At 40.9% G+C, this 19,558-nt stretch overlaps 1 protein-coding gene across 2 annotated transcripts; it reads left to right on the forward strand.

Annotated features, from left to right (window-relative positions):
* Window positions 1–434: 434 nt before the first annotated feature.
* Window positions 435–11,483, forward strand: LOC112220153 (leucine-rich repeat neuronal protein 1). Of its 2 annotated transcripts, none has more exons than XM_024381828.2 (2): window positions 435–988; window positions 8,961–11,483. In XM_024381828.2, the coding sequence occupies exon 2, from the start codon at window positions 9,208–9,210 to the stop codon at window positions 11,368–11,370; it is 2,163 nt and encodes a 720-aa protein (XP_024237596.1). In that variant the 5' UTR covers window positions 435–988; window positions 8,961–9,207; the 3' UTR covers window positions 11,371–11,483. The 2 variants fall into 2 exon arrangements, with proteins under 2 accessions (XP_024237596.1, XP_024237605.1); XM_024381837.2 differs by having other exon boundaries at window positions 435–711.
* The last annotated feature ends 8,075 nt before the right edge of the window (window positions 11,484–19,558 follow it).

A 19,558-nucleotide genomic window follows, 5' to 3' on the forward strand; every position in this document is an offset into this window, starting at 1 on the left:
AGATTGATGTAGGATGGAGATGGATGGATGTATGTTTTGTTTATTCCATGTGTAACTCTGTGTTGTCATATGTGTCGAATTGCTACGCTTTATCTTGGCCAGGTCGCAGTTGCAAATGAGAACTTGTTCTCAACTAGCCTACCTGGTTAAATAATGTGAAAAAAATGATAATAATACAAAAAAAAATGTAAAGAGAGCAGGAGATGGATGGACGATAGAGGTAGAGGAGCAAGTATTCATGCAGGCAAGAAAAGCAACAAATTATGGGTTGCATATTAAACAGCTCTAATTAGAGGAATTTAACAACAGCAAAACAAAGAGGTACACTGTCTCCCAACAGAAGCACCATTTCAAACGCCAAGGATGGAAGAGGTGTGTGTGTGGGGGGGAGACTTTCTCACAAGAAAAATCAAGAAAAAGAACCCTCCCTCCTTGGCGTTCTCCCACTGCGCAGACCTAGCGCCTGCCTATGTTCGCGACATAACAATCCTCGAACAGATGGTGCTCTGCTTGAGCGAGAATGACCAGCACCATCCAGCAGCCAATCGGAAGCAGCTGACTCGTTTGGACAGCGGTTCTCATATTTTCCTTGGAGGAGCACTAGGTTACGGTCGAAGAGTAGAATATCCGCAGACAACTAGTCAGTGAGGTTGCAGGTGGCGTTTCGAATCTTTTAGATGTCTCTACAATCTACACCATGCTCTCCTCAAGGTTAGCCTACATGGGAACCGTGCCTGAATGAATATATAAACGACAAACCGCTGTAAATATGCTACCCGTTGCTGCTTGAATGGAATAGATTAAGAAATGTTTTACACGATAATATTGAAGGAATCCGATTAGGCTATCTATGTATTTATTGGATTTATTTGTTGGGTATGTAGGTTATTGACGCATAGAGGTGAAGGCTATTTGCACAAACCTTAAGTTACTGATGTCCAAATAAACGGGATGCAACTGAGAAGAGAGGGGCTTGCATGTCAATGAGGTGAGCCCTATACTTCACATGATTTATTTTGTATGAACAAAGTCAGAATATATTAAACTGCAGCTGCTTCTGCTATATCCTCTTTCGAGGTATTGTGCAGTAGTATGAGAACAGGTGGATGTGAATGTTATGGAAGCAGGAACTCTGTTGCCGGACACTTACCTCCACAATAAGGTTGTGGCCAGGGGGTCATAGCTAGTATGCTATCAATTTTTCTGGAAATTTATAATTTTCCCTAACAATATGGTATTTGTTTGCCAACAACCTACCGTTACTGCATCTCTGCAAGGGCTTTCTGTGCATATGATGGAGGGACACACTGGCAATATTATACGAAGGAATAACTAATAGGCAATCGGTTTCTATAATAATGTCATATTATAGGCTATCTATATAATTAATCAGGAGTAGCCCTACGACTACTCTGCATCTGCTGTTCTATATCTGCATTTATATTATTGTGATTGGGCTATATCCCAATCAGAAATATTACATTTTCAATCTCAATGCGTCAAATAACATGCTCGGAAACAAACTTTGATCCTCCTGCGGCACCGTTTACCGCTGCAACGTTGCAAAAATGTGATTTGCATATACATGTGAATGCATGTCGGCAAATGTCTCGATTCTTCCATTATCGGCAGAATAAATCGAACAGGAGACAGGTCTTCAAGAAAAAAAAGTCAAGAGAACGGGGTTGTAAAGGGGGGCAGGGAGTGGGGTAGCCTATTGTCATTTTAAGAAACGCCTCTGCCGTTTTGCAGCTGTTGCTCCTGTGTAATAGCTGAGGTTAACTCAAACTGTTGTCTCACAAGCTTCTTATTCGCCCTTTGAATGTCCAACAGTGTTAACAACACTAAGGCTAGCCTATGGTAGTGAACCAGTATCTTTGGCACTGTTTTAACCCTCTTGTGTTCGTTTCATGTTTAATTCATTCTGTGTTCTCGGTCCAAAATGACCGCCCCATTATAGCTGATTATAAATCCATAATAATACATATATTATCACCTAATGTTGTGTTAGATCCTTTTACCAACTTAAGTTCTTGTGAACATTATAAGTTTTGAACTTCTATTTTCTATTTATGGCCTGTAGGCCTCATTGACCTGAGCTCATACAACTTGTTTTTTAGTTTAAAAAAGCATAATACATGGATTATTTTTTACTATAACAAATACTCAGATGAAACATATTGTGCTATTTATAAGAGACTACTTTGTGTCAAAGTTTACAAGGACTCTCTCCTCCTAACCAGTGTCATGATCAAATATATTACAGTATGTTTCAGCAGTCTCACACACAGTATATCGTTTGGATCACTGTGCTGCCACAGAATGAACTGTGAGCAAAGGCCTCAAAAAAGCTTCATAAACCAGAGCTGCAAGAAAAGTTCTATATATTATTGAAACAATGTTGCCATTGTTTGTGAGAATGCCAACAGGTGTGGTTCCTGTGGGGAGAATATTCTATTGGGGACATGTTTCCATGGGGGTTCCCATGGAAGCCAATAAGGGGAGTGAGGTGTGTGTGTGTGTATGCTCAAATACACATGCATGTGGGGGTCTGGGAGAGGAAGTGTGAATGGGCATGTGCCTGAACTCAATTTTATACACTAATTGTAGTCTCACCCAATAATTTCTAATGACCGGTCATATTTGACCAGGAACACCACAGGTGTACAAAAGTTAAATAAAACACCCAAAATTGAATGAAAATCATCCAAATGTATTTTGTGTTCAGATGCCCTGTGTGGACAAAGTCATGGAACTTTATGACAATCAGATTAAATTAACTACATTTTTCAGAGAGAACTTGTAAATTAGTCCAATTCGACCGGAACACAGCAGGAGTGTTATCAGTCAGTCTGTTAAAGTTGTAATTCGTTAGTATCACTTAGATACAGATTTCCATTGTTTTATACCCTGTCATTAATTGGTTGCTATGGTATCAAGTTGCCTGTGCTAGAAGTACCAAATCATCACTTTGCCCACTGAGCCTCAGTCAGTGTTGGCAATACGACATAGACACTGAAAAATAAAGTGTTGAGTATGACCTTTTCTTACAGCAGGTCAAATAAAGAGATGTCATCCTAAATACAACACTGGACCTTGTTTGGAGCCCTATGTGATATGTTGGGATACAATCTCATGTCAGATGGATCTTGAGAAACAGACAGTGAACAGCAGGGACATCCATTTCTCAAAACTCAAATAACAAAGTATTAGGAGGGGAAGAGGAGTGGCCAGGTGCCTGAAGAAGGTTTTGGCTTTTTTTCTTTCGGTAAACCCTGTGGGCATAACTCCCCTCCAACAAGCACACACACACACACACACAAAAGGCCTGATAATAGGGTGTGTGTGTCTGTCCACCAGGCAGGGTTATTAGGAGACATTGAGAATACTACAATGTCCTCCACCATGGAGAAGAGAGTTCCCTTGGGGCTGGGGAGAGGGGGGGCTGGGGATGGAAAGGGAGGGGAGGGGGGAGTGGAGGGTGTTGCAGCTCATGCTTCTCCCATTATTCTTGTAAAAAGGGTCAACACATTAGTATCTCAGAGGTAAGGCGTGGTGCAGGCTAGGCAGCTGTTAAACTAATTATGTTCTCATAATCTGCTGAAGGAATCATTCTGTGCAGAGTGTAACTTTTACAGTGGGCTTATGGGCCCAAACCCCCCAGGCTGAGTAGTTGGACATTGCTGTTGTATTTTGTATTTTCTCAGTGCGGAGGGCACAGGCTACAAATACAAGCATACATTTCAGGTAACACTTCCCTTTACAGTGTTCTTATTACTGGAAAGACTCAACACTCCTGTCTCACAGATAGTTTATTACCTCTGCAGAGGTGTAAAATGAGGAGTTATCAGTCCTTGGTTTGATGTAGGTGAATTTATCATATTCTAATCTAACAATCAATATGCAGCTTTTCGTGTTAATGCTATGGACATGAAGCAGCTGAACCCTTTTATGCAGGACATAACTTCAGTCTTCAGCCAGCCAGCTGTCTCTGCTTGTATTATACTGTATTCTGAAACAACACACGTTTTCCCCCTTAACCCTCCTGTAAGTAGTAACCTATTACCCCTCTACCACACTTTTAGGGGAATATAGTTATTTTAAGCCTTTCTGGGGGGGGTTTATCTTCTCTGTGGTAGTTACCAATTATCTTTGCCAATCCCAGCCCACCAGACTGTTCGCCTCTTAAAGTGGTGTAAATGTTCATGGGCTTTTAGGAATCAGCATGACAGATTCAGCGTTTTTTTTTCAATCTTGGACTTTATGTCTGCACTACTCAAATGAACCAAAAGAGTGTGTGGAAAATCTAATTTAAAATGTTATATTGCTCCTTGTCACTTAATCATAAAGTCACCATAGGAAGTTTTTCTTTGAGTGTGAGTGTCCGTTTAGAAGAGCCATTTGTGAGGGTGGAGAATTGACTTATTCGATTTATTTGGTTTTCCCTAAGGGAAGCCTTATCTTGTTTATGTTTATTATGTCAGAATCATGTGATGGGATTGTATGTCTTCTATTGCTCACATCTCTGGAAGGATTACGCCCTGTGAACACAGGATTGGAAAAGTAAACACCTTTCTCCTGGGGGAAAAAAAGGATTTCGCTCCTCAGCACATATCAAAGACCTGGTGTCTGACAGCCAGGGTACAAAGCAAATCATTAACCATCAGCATTCAAAAATAATCCTGTAACTCAAATCTTTATCAATTGTCAGTTTGTATTCATGTATTCTTTACATAATTTTATTTGATCTGACAACTAGAGGTACTGAAGTGAAGTGAACTATTAGATGTTGCAGGACATTCTCTTCTGTTTGATTATGCAGGTTTTATTGTAATGTATAACTATATAACAAGAGTATAGCTAACAATTTATTCCAAAAAACTCTGTTGTTAGTATAGTATATGTAGTCTGAGACTGTGTACCAGATATTTATTGTGCTCTTGTCCCCTTAGGGTTTGGTTGAAATACTGTGTATGAATGGATCATTTTTCCTTACATTTTTCCTTCCTTTGTTTAGTTTAGCTGAATGTGAATAGACTCACACAATACTGCATCATTAAGGTAAATATGCAGTGACTTCAACCTCACTTCTATTAGACCTATAGTAAACTGAGTACAGTCCTTACGGAAACCAAAGAGAGCACAATTATTGTCATTACCATCTATTCAAAATGATTACATCGAATGAAAGCCAACATGGAAACTTTTAAATGAAATAGAAAATCATTCTGTAACATTGACCGCAATAACTTTTTAATTGGTGTTGAAAACACATTTTGTTCAAGGCTGTTTTGCAAAAGAAATATGTCCCTCCATGGGACCCATAAGTGGTGGAAGTGGACTTTGTGTTCTTGACAAAGAACAGACAATTTTCTGGATAGAAAAGGTGTCTCACTCAGAATGAATACATTTCATGGTTTTTACATGCCATTTTTGTTGTCAGACACCTGTGATCTTCAAATCACTTACCCATAGGATCAGATAGTTTACTGTGACTACTGTAAGGTTAAGTAGGTTAAGTACCCAATTGGAAGATACAAAGGCTGTCCTGATTCAAGCTAAAGAGCTTTCTGTTTCCTTCCATGTTGTGTTGTTTTTTCCCCCCTGATGTGTGGATGTGGAGGCCAGGTTTCAAGGCTGGTTTCCTCTGCATGCTTGGTTTCCTCTGGCTCTGAGCCCTCTGTGGGCTCAGAGGGCTTAAGGCTGTGTCAGGGTAGTCTCAACGCAGCTTTACAGCTGTTTATTAATACAGCATCTGCAAAGTTCACAAGCTCTCTTCAACTGTATTGTCATGGTTCCAGACACTAATTGTCACGTTCTGACCATAGTTCTTTTGTGTTTTCTTTGTTTTAGTGTTGGTCAGGACGTGAGCTGAGTGGGCATTCTATGTTTTGTGTTTCTATGTTGGGTTTGTTGTTTGGCCTGATATGGTTCTCAATCAGAGCCAGGTGTTTGTCATTGTCTCTGATTGGGAACCATATTTAGGTAGCCTGTTTTGTGTTGGGTTTTTGTGGGTGGTTGTCTTGTGTCTTTGTGTCTATGCACCAGATAGGACTTTTTCGGTTTATCACATTTGTTGTTTGGTATTTTGTAGTGTTCACGTTTATGGTCTTTATTAAACATGTTGAACACTAACCATGCTGCATTTTGGTACTCCTCTCCTTCAACGGAAGAAAACAGTTACACTAATGATACTCCCACCCCACTTAGACTTTCATATACATTTGTTAAATGTCACCCACCTTGTAAAACTGAAATGTTTCCAATATAACTATTTTGATACTTGTGATAAATGTCACTGTTATCTCTGTCTGACATTTCAAAATGGAAACACCAACATTGGTTTTGTGTACACTGGTTTGTACTGTTGTCAAGGGAACCTATGAGAGCATGAAATAAACAAAAAAATCGTGGTTGAGTCAATATTGGATTTATGTTATGCTATCTCAAAAGTCCCCGTTAATCTATGGGTTTAACCTTTGGCTTAGACCTTCATTTGAAGCTTAATTACAATATTTAAACTAAAGCCTTTGTTTGGAATACAAAGTCTTAGATTAAATGATGATCTCGTAAATGTAATCTCTCACACTGAAATGGTCCCACTAATGTGTTTTGGAGTCATGGACAGAATCTCAGACTAACCCCACTAACCCATAGATATCAGATTTAAACCAATGGTATCACTGGGAATCCTTTATCCAAAGTTTGTTAAACATTTTAGGGTCCAGTGAGCATATTTGTAATACTCTAAAACAGAGTTCCCCAACTGGCGGCCCACACATGTTTTTGGTCCGAGCCAAAAGTAAATACATGCTGAAGTTGTCCAGCATTTATGAAGTTGTTTATTATTTTTTTTCATTGTTGATATGAAATACTGAAAAAACACCAGGAAATCAGCTCCAAGTTATTTACATTTTTGGAACTCTGTTCCACACACAATAGGGATTGTATACAAATGTAAGCGAGGTTTTAAATGATTATGTTTTAGTCAAATATTATATCTCAATCTAGTTGATGATCCTTGCTCTAAAACCTCAGGATTTAGCAACTTGATTTATTTTACTGCAATTTCCTTTTGGAAGCAAGGCATCCTTGCAAGACATTGTCGCTTTGCTGTATTTTTGATGCACTGTTGCCTACATCTAAGCCTATTGAAGCCTATCAGTAATGACTGTTTATAAACAGTGAATAAACATGATGAGGTAGGTTACAACCATTTGTAGTTAAAGAACACAGTGATCTCTATCTCTCCTGAGGGTTACATTTCCTCAGACTGATTTCTGACTCTGCTAATCGTGATGGGTCAAGTCAATCTTAACCACTCACTCTGCCTTAGCATAAGAAACATGTCTGTATTACAAGAATTTCACCCCTTATTTCACCCTGTCCCGGAAGAAAAATCCCCTGTGCAGGAGGAGCTTGAACTTGTTTCATGTCACCCTTGCTCTGTTGCCAGGTAGTTTTGCACTCCAATGAATAAGCAGCTCTCTTCTTTCAAAGCCTCTTAGCAATATCTTCTTAAGTGAGTGTTGATCACAGATGTTGTTTGGTTGTAAGGCCTATGGTACTGTAGTACAAATGTATGTCTCTTCCATGGAAAGGGATACGCTCTTCAGTAAATTCACCTAATTAGGTTAGGGGGATTCCTTAAGTGTTGCTCAGATTATAATGCCATACAGGACTCCGCTACGGTATAACCAGCTAGCCTGGATATGGTGGCAGACCTTTCTGATTCCCACCTCCACATTATATACGTTTACTACATATACAGGAAAGGTTGGTACTCAGAGTAAAGCACTCATTGTAAACCCACTTCTCAGTTCAAATGGTCCTAATGCTTCAGTAGTTACAGGGAGGAATCAGTACTTATTGATTTCCACATGCCACTTTCAGAACTCAATTACAGAGCCTTGTAGTTGCTCAAGTGTGCATATGTGCCAGCCTCTCCTCTGGAAAATCACTAACACTCTTTAGTGACGATAGCAAAAGCTTAGAAACCAACTCAATAGTCAGTGAAATCATTATTCTGAAGAACATTACCACAATAAAAGTATATTTTAATTGATATAACATATTCACTTTAGGTTTAAAGGTATTGTGGCCCATTTGTTAGAGTCGGAACTGTAGTGCTATATGGGATGGCAGATGCCTGGTGCTCCTGTTATGAGCTGCTCTTCTCCAGACTAGACCGTTGGGCCAGATTCTGGCTTCACAAGTCCTTCTCCTAAAATCTCTGTCCTTGGATAAAAATCATTCTGGATTATCACAATTTATTTGAATAAGTGACTGTTGAGGCTGAACGGAAGTGTGAGGTATGTTCAACAAAATGCTGTGCTTGCAATGCTCACTAAAGGCTTCTCTCAGAAACACCCTAAATATGTTCAAAGAAATCCATCATATTTCTGTACCAAAACTAGGACACAGTGGACCCTTCATTAATAATCTAGGAACTTTTTTTTAAAATATATACGTACGTATCTCAGAGTATTTAATGATGTGTGAAGAAGCTAATGATCTATTCCTGATGGGCCGATTGGATAGATGAGAGCACTCAATGGAATTTGATCTTTGTCCAAATATACAAGTTCTGATGGGTGTTTTTTGTATTATTGTACATGCATTAAAACGAGCTGATTTCAAATTTTTCCTCATAACTGATGATGCTGCATAATTCATATAAACAATCTCTCAGATGAAGATGTAAACAGAAGGCTTGCTCTCAACATCATCAGGAGCTGTGTTACAATCATGTTTTATTTAACATGACTGACATGTAACTTTCGGTAATATTATGTGACTGGACGTATGATACAGTGTACCCCTGACAATAGTTTTCATCAACTCCCTTTGTCTCATACATATCATTTTGTTATGCTATTTGTGCTCCTTTGTGTCCTTGTGTTAAACTAAACTATAGTGACTCAGTCTTTTTTTTGCATTTTTTTGTCTTTGTTTTACAGACTCACCTTGCAGTCCTGAGGTATTGATGAAAGAAAAACTCTGAACAGTGGGAGACTCACTGTAGCACTGGAACTGTTTGATTGGAACCCCCTGGGCATATTGTTCCATCTGGATCATTTTAGAGGGATACACCTACAGGTCAACACCCCCTCTGGTTAATGACAATCACACAGCTCCCTCCAAGTTCATCTAACCCTTCTGGTATCCAACCCTGTGGGTTTAGACAGGTGAACGCAGACAGACAACATGGCTAGAGGGAGGTTTATCTACTGTCTACTAGGCCAGTTGTTCACTGGCCTGATTCTGTTTTCCGTTGGACTATCCTCAATCCAGAGAGATAATGATTGTCCCCAGCAGTGTGTATGCGAGATCCGACCCTGGTTCACCCCTCAGTCCACCTACAGAGAAGCCACGACGGTGGACTGCAACGATCTCCGTCTCACACGCATCCCAGGCAACCTGTCCAGTGACACGCAGGTGCTCCTCCTGCAGAGCAACTACATCGCCAGGACCAGTGAGGAACTGGAGCAGCTATACAACCTGACAGAGTTGGACCTGTCTCAGAACAACTTCAGCAGCATCCGTGACGTGGGCCTCAGCAACATGTCCCAGCTCACCACCCTGCACCTGGAGGAGAACCAGATCACTGAGATGCCTGACTACTGCCTGCAGGACCTCAGCAACCTGCAAGAGCTCTACATCAACCATAACCAGATCAACATTATCTCCCCCAATGCCCTCTCTGGCCTGCACAACCTGCTCAGGCTCCATCTAAACTCTAACAGGCTCAAGGCCATCAACAGCCGCTGGTTTGAGTCTACTCCCAATCTGGAGATCCTCATGATCGGGGAAAACCCTATAGTTGGCATTCTGGAGTTTAACTTCAAGCCTCTTGTAAACCTGAGAAGCTTGGTTCTGGCTGGAATGGATTTAACAGACATTCCTGGAAATGCCTTTGTGGGACTAGATAACCTAGAGAGTCTCTCCTTTTACGACAATAAGCTAGTCAGAGTTCCTCAAAACGCTCTTCAGAAACTACCTAACCTCAAGTTCTTGGACTTGAACAAAAACCCTGTGCACAAAATTCAAGAGGGGGACTTGAAGAACATGCTGAGGCTGAAAGAGCTGGGCATTAACAACATGGGGGAGCTGGCCTGCATTGACCGCTTTGCCCTCGATAACCTCCCTGAGCTCACCAAGCTGGAAGCCACTAACAACCCCAAGTTCTCCTACGTGAACCGCCAGGCCTTCCGTGACCTCCCCGCCTTGGAGAGTCTCATGTTGAACAACAACGCCCTTAACGCCCTCTACCAGTCCACTGTGGACTTCCTGCCCAACCTGCGTGAGATCAGTATCCACAGCAACCCCATGCGATGCGACTGCGTCATCCAGTGGATGAGCTCCAACAAGACCAGCATCCGCTTCATGGAGCCCCTCTCCATGCTCTGTGCCATGCCAGCCAAGGTCAGAGGGCAGCATGTGAGGGAGGTGCTCCAGCAGGACTCAGCAGAGCAGTGCCTGCCGATGATCTCCCACGACACATTTCCCAACCACCTGAACCTGGACATCGGCATGACTGTGGATCTGGACTGCCGAGCCATGTCCCAGCCCGAACCGGAGATCTACTGGGTCACGCCCATGGGGAACAAGGTGATGATAGACACCATGTCTGAGAAGTACAGCCTCAGTAGTGAAGGAACGCTGCGCATCTCTCACATCCAGGTAGAGGACTCTGGCAGGTATACCTGTGTGGCACAAAATGTTGAGGGGGCAGACACTCGGGTGACTGCTGTTAGGGTGAATGGTACTCTCTTAGACAGCACCCAGCTGATGAAGATCTATGTGAAGCAAACTGAGTCCCACTCTATCCTAGTCTCCTGGAAGGTCAACTCCAATGTCATGACCTCCAACCTCAAGTGGTCATCTGCCACCATGAAGATAGACAACCCCCACATCACCTACACAGCCAGGGTCCCGGTGGATGTCCATGAGTATAACCTCACACACCTACAGCCTGCCACCAAGTATGAGGTCTGTCTCACCGTCTCCAACATCCACCAGCAGACGCAGAAGTCCTGTGTCAACGTCACAACGAAGCATGCAGCCTTTGCTGTGGAGATATCCGACCAAGGCACTAACACTGCTCTCGCAGCTGTCATGGGAACCATATTCGGCATCATCAGCCTGGCCTCTATGGCTGTGTACATTGCCAAGCGGTGGAAGAGGAAAAACTACAATCACTCCCTGAAAAAGTACATGCAGAAAACATCCTCCATCCCACTCAATGAGCTCTACCCTCCCCTCATCAACCTGTGGGAGGTAGACAGTGAGAAGGACAAAGAGGTGTCCTCCTCCTCAGAGACCAAACCCAGCCAAGTGGACACTACACAGAGCTACTATATGTGGTGATAGCTACTGGGTCGTTCCACCAATTCGGTGCCTTTTGAGAAGTGTAACTTGGTAAAAAAAAAATGTTTGATTTCACCTAATATTATCATTCTGTCATAAAGAGCACATGTGAACTTCATTAAAAACACATTTTCTCATCTCAAAAGGTTAAATACAAAATTACTATGGTAAGTGTCTATTAAGTGCCAAATAAAGTAACAGGGTTGACGGTAACAGGGTTGACGATTTCATCTAATATCAGCCATAAATCCCCTTGTGACAGGGGGAATGGAAGCATGTTGTGTACAACAGGGAATGCAAGCTTCACAACAAAATTGAAGTTGTTAAAATATTTCTAGCCTGTCTATTGGTAACATGCTCAGTTTTCAACCCGCTCAGTTTTCCACCCGCTCAGTTGTCCACCCCAAAACACCAGAGAATGGCCAAAAAGAGTAGAAACAGCTCACCTGCTTTTACACTTTTTTATATATATATATATAAAAGGAGAGTTCAGTTTACGTAACAAGGTTGACCTTAAAAATAAGGGACAGATGAAAATGAATCACTAATCACATTAAATAAATAAAAATCTTTTGAAATGACTTTGTCAAAGTACCAATAGCCAAAAAATGTATAACTTTACAATGATGGTGAAAACTTGTAGAAATGTTGGGGTTAAGTGGGTTCAAATCTTCCTAGAAGTCAGGTCACCGAGGGGGCACAGAGGGTCATGTAAAAATGCTGATTGTTTTTACTTTAGCAAGTCTTTATTCATATAGAAAATCAGATTAATTTAATTTTCCATGTGGTCTATATAAAGGGCACTTCATTTAATAAACAGAATTTCAAAATTAAATATTGTTCCAAAATTTCTACTTAAAATATCAAAGGGATGCAAAAGGCACTCATTTCGTGGAATGACCCTACTATATGGTGAAAGACACAACATGTGGGGTAAATCAGAAATCATTTTCTTATAGGAGCACAAGGACATTTCTTTTGCTTCTTTGTGTGACAGTAATATTACTTATTTTTCTTCTGTTTTCTGCTTTGTTCATATGAGGACTGACTAGTATTTCAGACTTTTTAGCATAGCACATTGCCTTTCTTCTCATGCTCCCTTTTTGACACTCAATATGACAACTTTGTTTAGTTCCCAGGACTTGGTAGTCACTGTGCTTAATTTTTAGTACTTGTTTTAATAGCACAGCATGGGTATTGTAAAGGATTCAGTCTGGATCAGCTTGCAGGAGCTGGAATTGGATCCATTTAGATTTCTTTCTCTGGCATTATTCTTAGAGAATGCAATGTTTTTTTTCTCGTAAAACAGTTTTAACTGTTAACTGTTGTGCACTGAAATATATAAACCAATTTGTCCATGGACTCCAATATAAGCTGACAAAGTACGTTTAGACTTGATATACTGTCTATTGAATAACATTAGCAATCGTTCTGTAATGTTGTATCAACTATAATTTGAACAACTTTTTTGACATTAGTAAACATTATTTTTTTATTTAGAACTTAAGTTTGCAGAGAAAACACTGTAAACCAGCAATATAAATATGAATGTTTATTAACTTGGTAAGTAGACATAAGGCTTTTTAAATTCTCAGAATATTTTATTTCATTTTGCTAGAATCTGTCAACGATCACTGATTTTGTTGTGATTTACACACGCAAATATGTTGTATATTGAGGAACAAGCAAAAATAAAATGTATTTTCCTCCTATTTTTTATACGATTTCCAGGCCATGTGTCATTATTTCCAGGCCATGTGTCATTATTTCCAGGCCATGTGTCATTATTTCCAGGCCATGTGTCATTATTTGCAGGCTATGCTACATCAGATATTTAAAACAGGAAACAATCTACTTTAGAAAATGTATTTATTAGTATGCACTAATTTACCATAATTCCATATGACTATCAAACTTGAATAAAAATGAAAACATCCTCTGCGGGGAGATAAAAATGTGTTTTACAGGATGACATAATGTCAATCAGTTTGAGAGTAGGTGTAGGCACAGTGTAGATTGTGTTAAAGAGAGTGAAGAGATATAACGACAGAGATTGAAATGCTGCTAAAAGCAATTATCAGAGCATAATTCATATCTGCCCGTTTAGTCTCCAAATACTGTTGTAAAAAGCCTACGAGGAGCAAACAACCCTCCGAAGCCACAGATGAAAAGTCTGAAAACCATGAAGAAGACATATGGGGATAAATGTCAAGACAAGCCTCCCAAGCTGATTGACTCCTAGACTTCACTGGACACAGATGACAGATCTTCAGGGTTTACATGCTGCCCACTGCCATTAATGACATGTAGGGCAACAGTGTCCTCCCTTGTCTTGTCCAGTCACCAGGATGAGATGAGATGGGTGTGGGGAGCAGGGAGAGGAGAATATGCTGTGGCCGAGCATAGATCAAAGGAGGAAGTGATTATGGATAATGGGCACAATTAAGCAGCACAGATTGCTGCATTTCTAACAGTCAGCAGCCCTGCCTTAATCAGACAGATGCTAGCAGCTTCCAATTCTCTGCATTCCTAATACAGTATGAGATGGAATTTCACAGGGGTCTAGAGGTGCATAACTGAGCCTTCTGAAGGATTTTGTGTTTATGTGTAGTTCTCCATTTGGTTTTTACATTAATGTAGATTTCCATGGTAGAGATGGAATCAAACATCAGTCTGTTTCTCATCCACAATAACTGCTCTTTCACCAATAAGCTCACTGGGAGGTGAAGAGGAGGAGGGAAAATTAAGGTTAATGTTGAATGTTAATGATGAATCCTCTGCCACTTCAATGCAGTGACTTTTTCGTAGCAGGTTAGGAGAACTTACGCAGCAGGCTAGGATAATTAACGTAGCAGGTTAGGAGACTGAGGTTAAGGTTAGGAAAAGGGTTTTAGGGTTAGCGAAAATGCTCTCCTAAGTTGCTACGAAAAGTCACTTCCGGTCGTAGCTGTATCGAAGTGGTGTGAAAGGAATGTGTCCCCTGTCACTCAACAGCTTTCTCATTGAAAATCAAAAAACCCACCTCAGTTCATATCACAATTTCATTGGCTCTGTCTCCAGGAAGGTCTGGGCCTATTGGGAGTTGATCGTGCAGGAAGGCTATGTTGGTGTTTGATGTTGATTGACAGCTCAGAGCTTTGTAGAGCAATCAGACCATCTCAGTCGGTGTTCCCCTGATAACATGTTCATCCCTCTGTTCTCTCAGTTTCTCTAACTGTCCCTCCCTATCTGTATCATCAGAGACCATCTCATCTAACTCTAATGTACTACTTCACTGCAGAAAAATGAATAAACAGGGCAGTAGACGTAGTATATCTGCTACAGAATCTTTATGAATGTAATGGATGTGAGATTATGTCAATGTGTTTTTTTCCCCACCTTTTTTTAACCAGGTAGGCTAGTTGAGAACAAGTATTGGTGTTGTCTAACATTATGAGATCTCTCACCTAGATATCAGTAAAATAACCTTGCAAGCACCACCAAGGACATATTCATAACAACACGTGTCCTATTGTTTCCTGTCAAACCTTTTGAATCCATTTAGGAAATGTTGTTACTCATGTTACATTTATATTTGTCATTGAATTGCTGCAACAAAACTGGCTAACATTTTATTTCCATTTCCATTATGCCTCAGAACATGCACTAGGTGTGTCCTGTCTCTCTCTCTCTCTCTCTCTCTCTCTCTCTCTCTCTCTCTCTCTCTCTCTCTCTCTTCCTCTATGTTTATCTGACTAGTGAGATGCCAGGAGAAGTTGTGAGGAAATGTCATTAAATGTCACAGACCCTTTGGGGAGACTTATGTCCTGTGTTGTGTTGGGGCTGACAGAGCACAAGGCAAGGCTGTGTTTATGGGCATCTGACGATCGGAATGGAACTGTGATGCCAATCAATGAGTTCTTTTGAAAATGTGTGTGGTAGTCTGCGCCATGTCCCATCCGAAAGGCCTGTTTCCATGACAACCCTCGAACTGAGTACACCTTTTGAAGGAGGGGACCACAAAAACACCATGTACACTTTCACAGGTGTGTAGAGAGAAAAAAACAGTTGCCTTGGCATTAGAGGGCCTGTATACGTACACTTAAGGCTAGGCATGCTGACCCAATGTGTTAATAAGCCATGCTTTTGAAGGAGCGTTGAAAGAACTACATGGATCAAAGTCAAGACAAGAATTTATTGAGAGTAGCTGTGATTTCATTGCGTTGGATTATTCTTACAATTCCTGGTGCAACAGATAAATGCCAATGCACAGGTTGGCTGTGTCTGTGTTTCTGCCAATATTGCCTAAATCTTTTTCATTTGTCAAATCTGACAGAATGGGGACACCCCTAAATCTATGGCGACAAATGGAGATCAAATTTAAAGAGATATATTTGGCGAGGCTCTGGAGCAATAACTGAAACCAGATTAAGCGCTCCCTAATGACTGAAATATAAGCCTAATACTGTCTGTTGGCATATAGTGTGTGGGAATACAGCTGGAGATTTGTCATATTCATGTTTCAGCCCAGAGCATGTTCTAGGTGGCTGGTGAGTCAGTGCTGGTGTCTGAGTTCTCTTTGCTGCTCTACTGGACTGTGGAGCTGGCAGCAGTGCAGCAGTCCAAAGCTGAGGTGACCTTCTGTCTCTGCCTCGACTCACAGCCCAGCTATCAGCTCTCCCCCAACAGGCCCATGGCCGCCGGCGCTCACTGAGAGAAATTAATCAAAATGTAATCTTTCTGCTCAGCGTGAGGAGGAAGCCAAGGCCTGCGCCAGGACCTGACACTTTCTATTAGACCGGCCCATTTAACAGAGATAGTAGCTCCTTTAAGAGGCAGGAAGTAACTTCCTGTAGGCACATATTTGTTCAGCAGCGTTCAGTAGACATTAAAGGGAAACTGGATATACAGTAGAGCCTAGGTACACCTATATAAATGCTGACTTTGGCCAATTGATGATTATCGGCAAGGGGATAAGGTTCCTTTATTTCAAAGAAGAGGTTTTCAACTTATGAGAGGTGTCTATTGTATAAATAATAATAAGAAAGTTTATCAAATGAAGATCAAAATAGCTGGGTGGAGGAAGTCACAGCGAGCATGAGAAATTACTGAGCAGCAACTGCTGTGGCTTAACTTTCTCTAAAATTGCTTTTCAGCCAACACAAAAGGTTATGCAATTTAAATATAACATTGTATGATTGACATTAAATGCATTTTCATAAAACACATTTTATGAAACTCGTGGTAACTCGATTTGTTTTCAGAATGCCTCCATAAAGTTACAGATACAAGTGTCAGCTGGAATGAAGGCTGTGCTTTGCCTTGAATCCAATGGTTGTGCCTTATGCTACAACAGATTGACCTTCATGGAATCTTGAGTGAAAGAGCAATTACTCATTCATATCTGAAGGCTTTTATGCCTAACAGATATGAATCATGATTTCTGTCATAATCTAAATAATGACAATGATTGTATGCAAATAACTCGGGACTGTGAATTAATCTTCCTCCAAATCCATTGGAGAAGTGATTTGACATGTTTATTAGCATCCCTGAATTGCTCACTCTGATTAAATTAATGACAGCACATTACAAATTCCTAGACACATAATGTCACTTTTAACAGTGAAGCTGGTAACATTTCCCTCCCTTTAATCGAAAGGTTCTCTTTCTCAAGTGACCTGCCTGTCACCACCAGCACAAGGTGTGGGTGTGGGGGAGTTGTTACCATGGCAACATTGATTTCTTTGTCTCCCCCTGGGATTTTATTTAATAATTATTGTTTAGATAACGAATACAATTACCTTGTTCATATAAAGAGTTTGTGAATGGGCTTTGATTTAATGCTCATCAGATTTATGTCCATGAACATAACCCCATTTTAGACGAGGGATAATTATGGAGTATCATGTATCAGGCCATTAAAATAAGGATTTGGAAGCTTATACTGTATTGCTGGCAGATTTGTTTCCGATATTTTGGACATTAATAGACTATGTGTATGTGGAGGCTGCTGAGGGGAGGACGGCTCATAATAATGGCTGGAATGGAGTCAATGGAATGGTATCAACCACATGGAAACTACTTCTTTGATACCATTCCATTTAAGAGTGGCTGACCCAGTGCTTCAGTGGTCTTGAGAGATATGGAAGTTTAGAACCTTTAGTTGGCTCTCCCTATTTGATTTCTAGAAAAACAATCCTTTATCTGATCTTCCCTGTTTTTGTTTTGCTCCATTATTTTGTTTTGCTTCCTTAAAGTCTTAAAGTTTGGTGTGGGATTTTCTTTTGTTTGCCTCTTAGTGGGCATATTTATTGGGTGCTCATGGGGGGCGTCTTTTAGGTCCCAGTTGTTGTTGCTATGCAACTATCAGTGGACACCTCATGAGTGCCTTTTAGAACCCCTCTTAAAACCCCACCTGTTTTGGGTTTTCTTGCTGGGGAACGTAACAAAATGGGGGCTCGTATCTTGTTTCCCATGAGTATGGTAGTCGCTCTAATCACCTACTCTGACGCTTTGCTGTGCCCAGATAGTTGAGTGTTCAAAATACACATTTGGTGGTTGAGTTTCTGTGACTGACATCCATCCCGAGGGGATTGATTGATTGAAACATTTTGAAAGTCGCATAACACAGGCTAATTTTTTAAAAAGCCATGGACTTTAAGTTGGAAGAATTTCTGGAAACCCCTACATGGGAGATACTAGATAAATGTATGAAGGTAAATCTGCTCCTCATTACAAAGCATTATGACATCAGGGTGACATCTGGTGATCCAAAAGCAGTAGTCAAAGAGTTGATCTGTACTGTTTTGGTGGAGGAAGAAATCCTTCGGGAGAGGGAGGATGATGAAAAGGGTCCTACGGGTGGTAGAGTACACCCCATATACGTGCAACTGAGAGAGGTAGAACTAAAGCCAAAATGGGAGCAACAGAAATTAGAGTTGAAGCACAGGAAAAGACAAGATAAGTTGATTGAAAGAGTTGGAGCTGGAAATAAGACAAAGGGAGATAGATCTGGAAGTACTCAAGTCAGGCCATCCTGCACCCTCAACAGTTTGGTTTTGGTCGGAGCAGTCAGCTTGTACTGAATTTCAACGAAAAGGAGGTGGATGTATATTTTACTTGAGCCGATTGCCACATCCCTAAAATGGCCGCGTGGCATTTGGTCACTGCTCCTCCAAAGTGTTCGTGTGGGAAAGGCTCTGAAAGTGTACGGCGCTTTATCTCTTGACCAGAGTTCAGATTATGACACTGTTAAAGCTGCTATCTTTCGGGCTTACGAGTTGATCCCAGAGGCATTCTGTCTTTAGTCATTTATGAAAGACAGAATCACAAAGCCATGTTGAGTTCGCAAGGGAACAAGCTTGTCTTTTTTATCGGTGTTGTGGTTCTCAAGAGGTCAAGGACCTGGAGGATTTAAAGAAAATCATACTTCTCGAGCAGTTCCAGAATTGCCTTCACGAACGGGTTGCTACCTACATTTATGAGTTGCAGATGAGTTTGTGTTGACACATAAAACTACCTTCACAAACAAAGCACCCAGTAGTTATCCCTACGCAAAAAGCAATCCAGAGAAGTCACCTCCTACTGTGAGGTTACAATCCTTTTCTACAGCACCCAAAGATAAAGATGGGTAGAAAACTGGTTTTTCGTATCTGCCAGTTTGTCATTACTGCCGAGAGAAAGGACACATTGTCTCTCAGTTTCCTAAGTTGAAACAGAAAACTGAGAGAGAGAAACATAAATTTCTTCTTGTGAGAGCACTCCAGACCATTAATTCTCTGGTTGGGACGGGGGTATCTTCTAAACAAAATGTTGGATCAGATGTGTATGAACCCTAAGTGGCGCAGCGGTCTAAGGCACTGCATTGCAGTGCTAGAGGTGTTCCTACAGACCTGGGTTTAATCCCGGGCTGTATCACAATTGGCTGTGATCGGGAGTCGCATAGAGTGGAGCACAACTGGATAAGGGAGGGTTTGGCCGGGGTATGCAGTCATTGTAAATAAGAATTAGTTCTTAACTGACTTGCCTAGTTAATTAAATAAATCCCAACATATACATGTAAAGTAATCTATAATTTCTGGTAACATGAATAAGTATATTCCAAGGTAAAATCCAACAGTGGGCAGTCAATATGTTTTTGTCTTTTGTATTTAGTCACTGCGTAGCCCTGGCTCACAATTTATTTTGACGGCACATTTTTCCATTT

The sequence above is a fragment of the Oncorhynchus tshawytscha genome, linkage group LG02 (assembly GCF_018296145.1).
Source record: "Oncorhynchus tshawytscha isolate Ot180627B linkage group LG02, Otsh_v2.0, whole genome shotgun sequence".
Taxonomy (NCBI): domain Eukaryota; kingdom Metazoa; phylum Chordata; class Actinopteri; order Salmoniformes; family Salmonidae; genus Oncorhynchus; species Oncorhynchus tshawytscha.

Bases quoted from the DNA above. Each gene is read 5' to 3' on its own strand.
- LOC112220153 (XM_024381828.2), top strand. From the start codon at position 9,208: ATGGCTAGAGGGAGGTTTATCTACTGTCTACTAGGCCAGTTGTTCACT.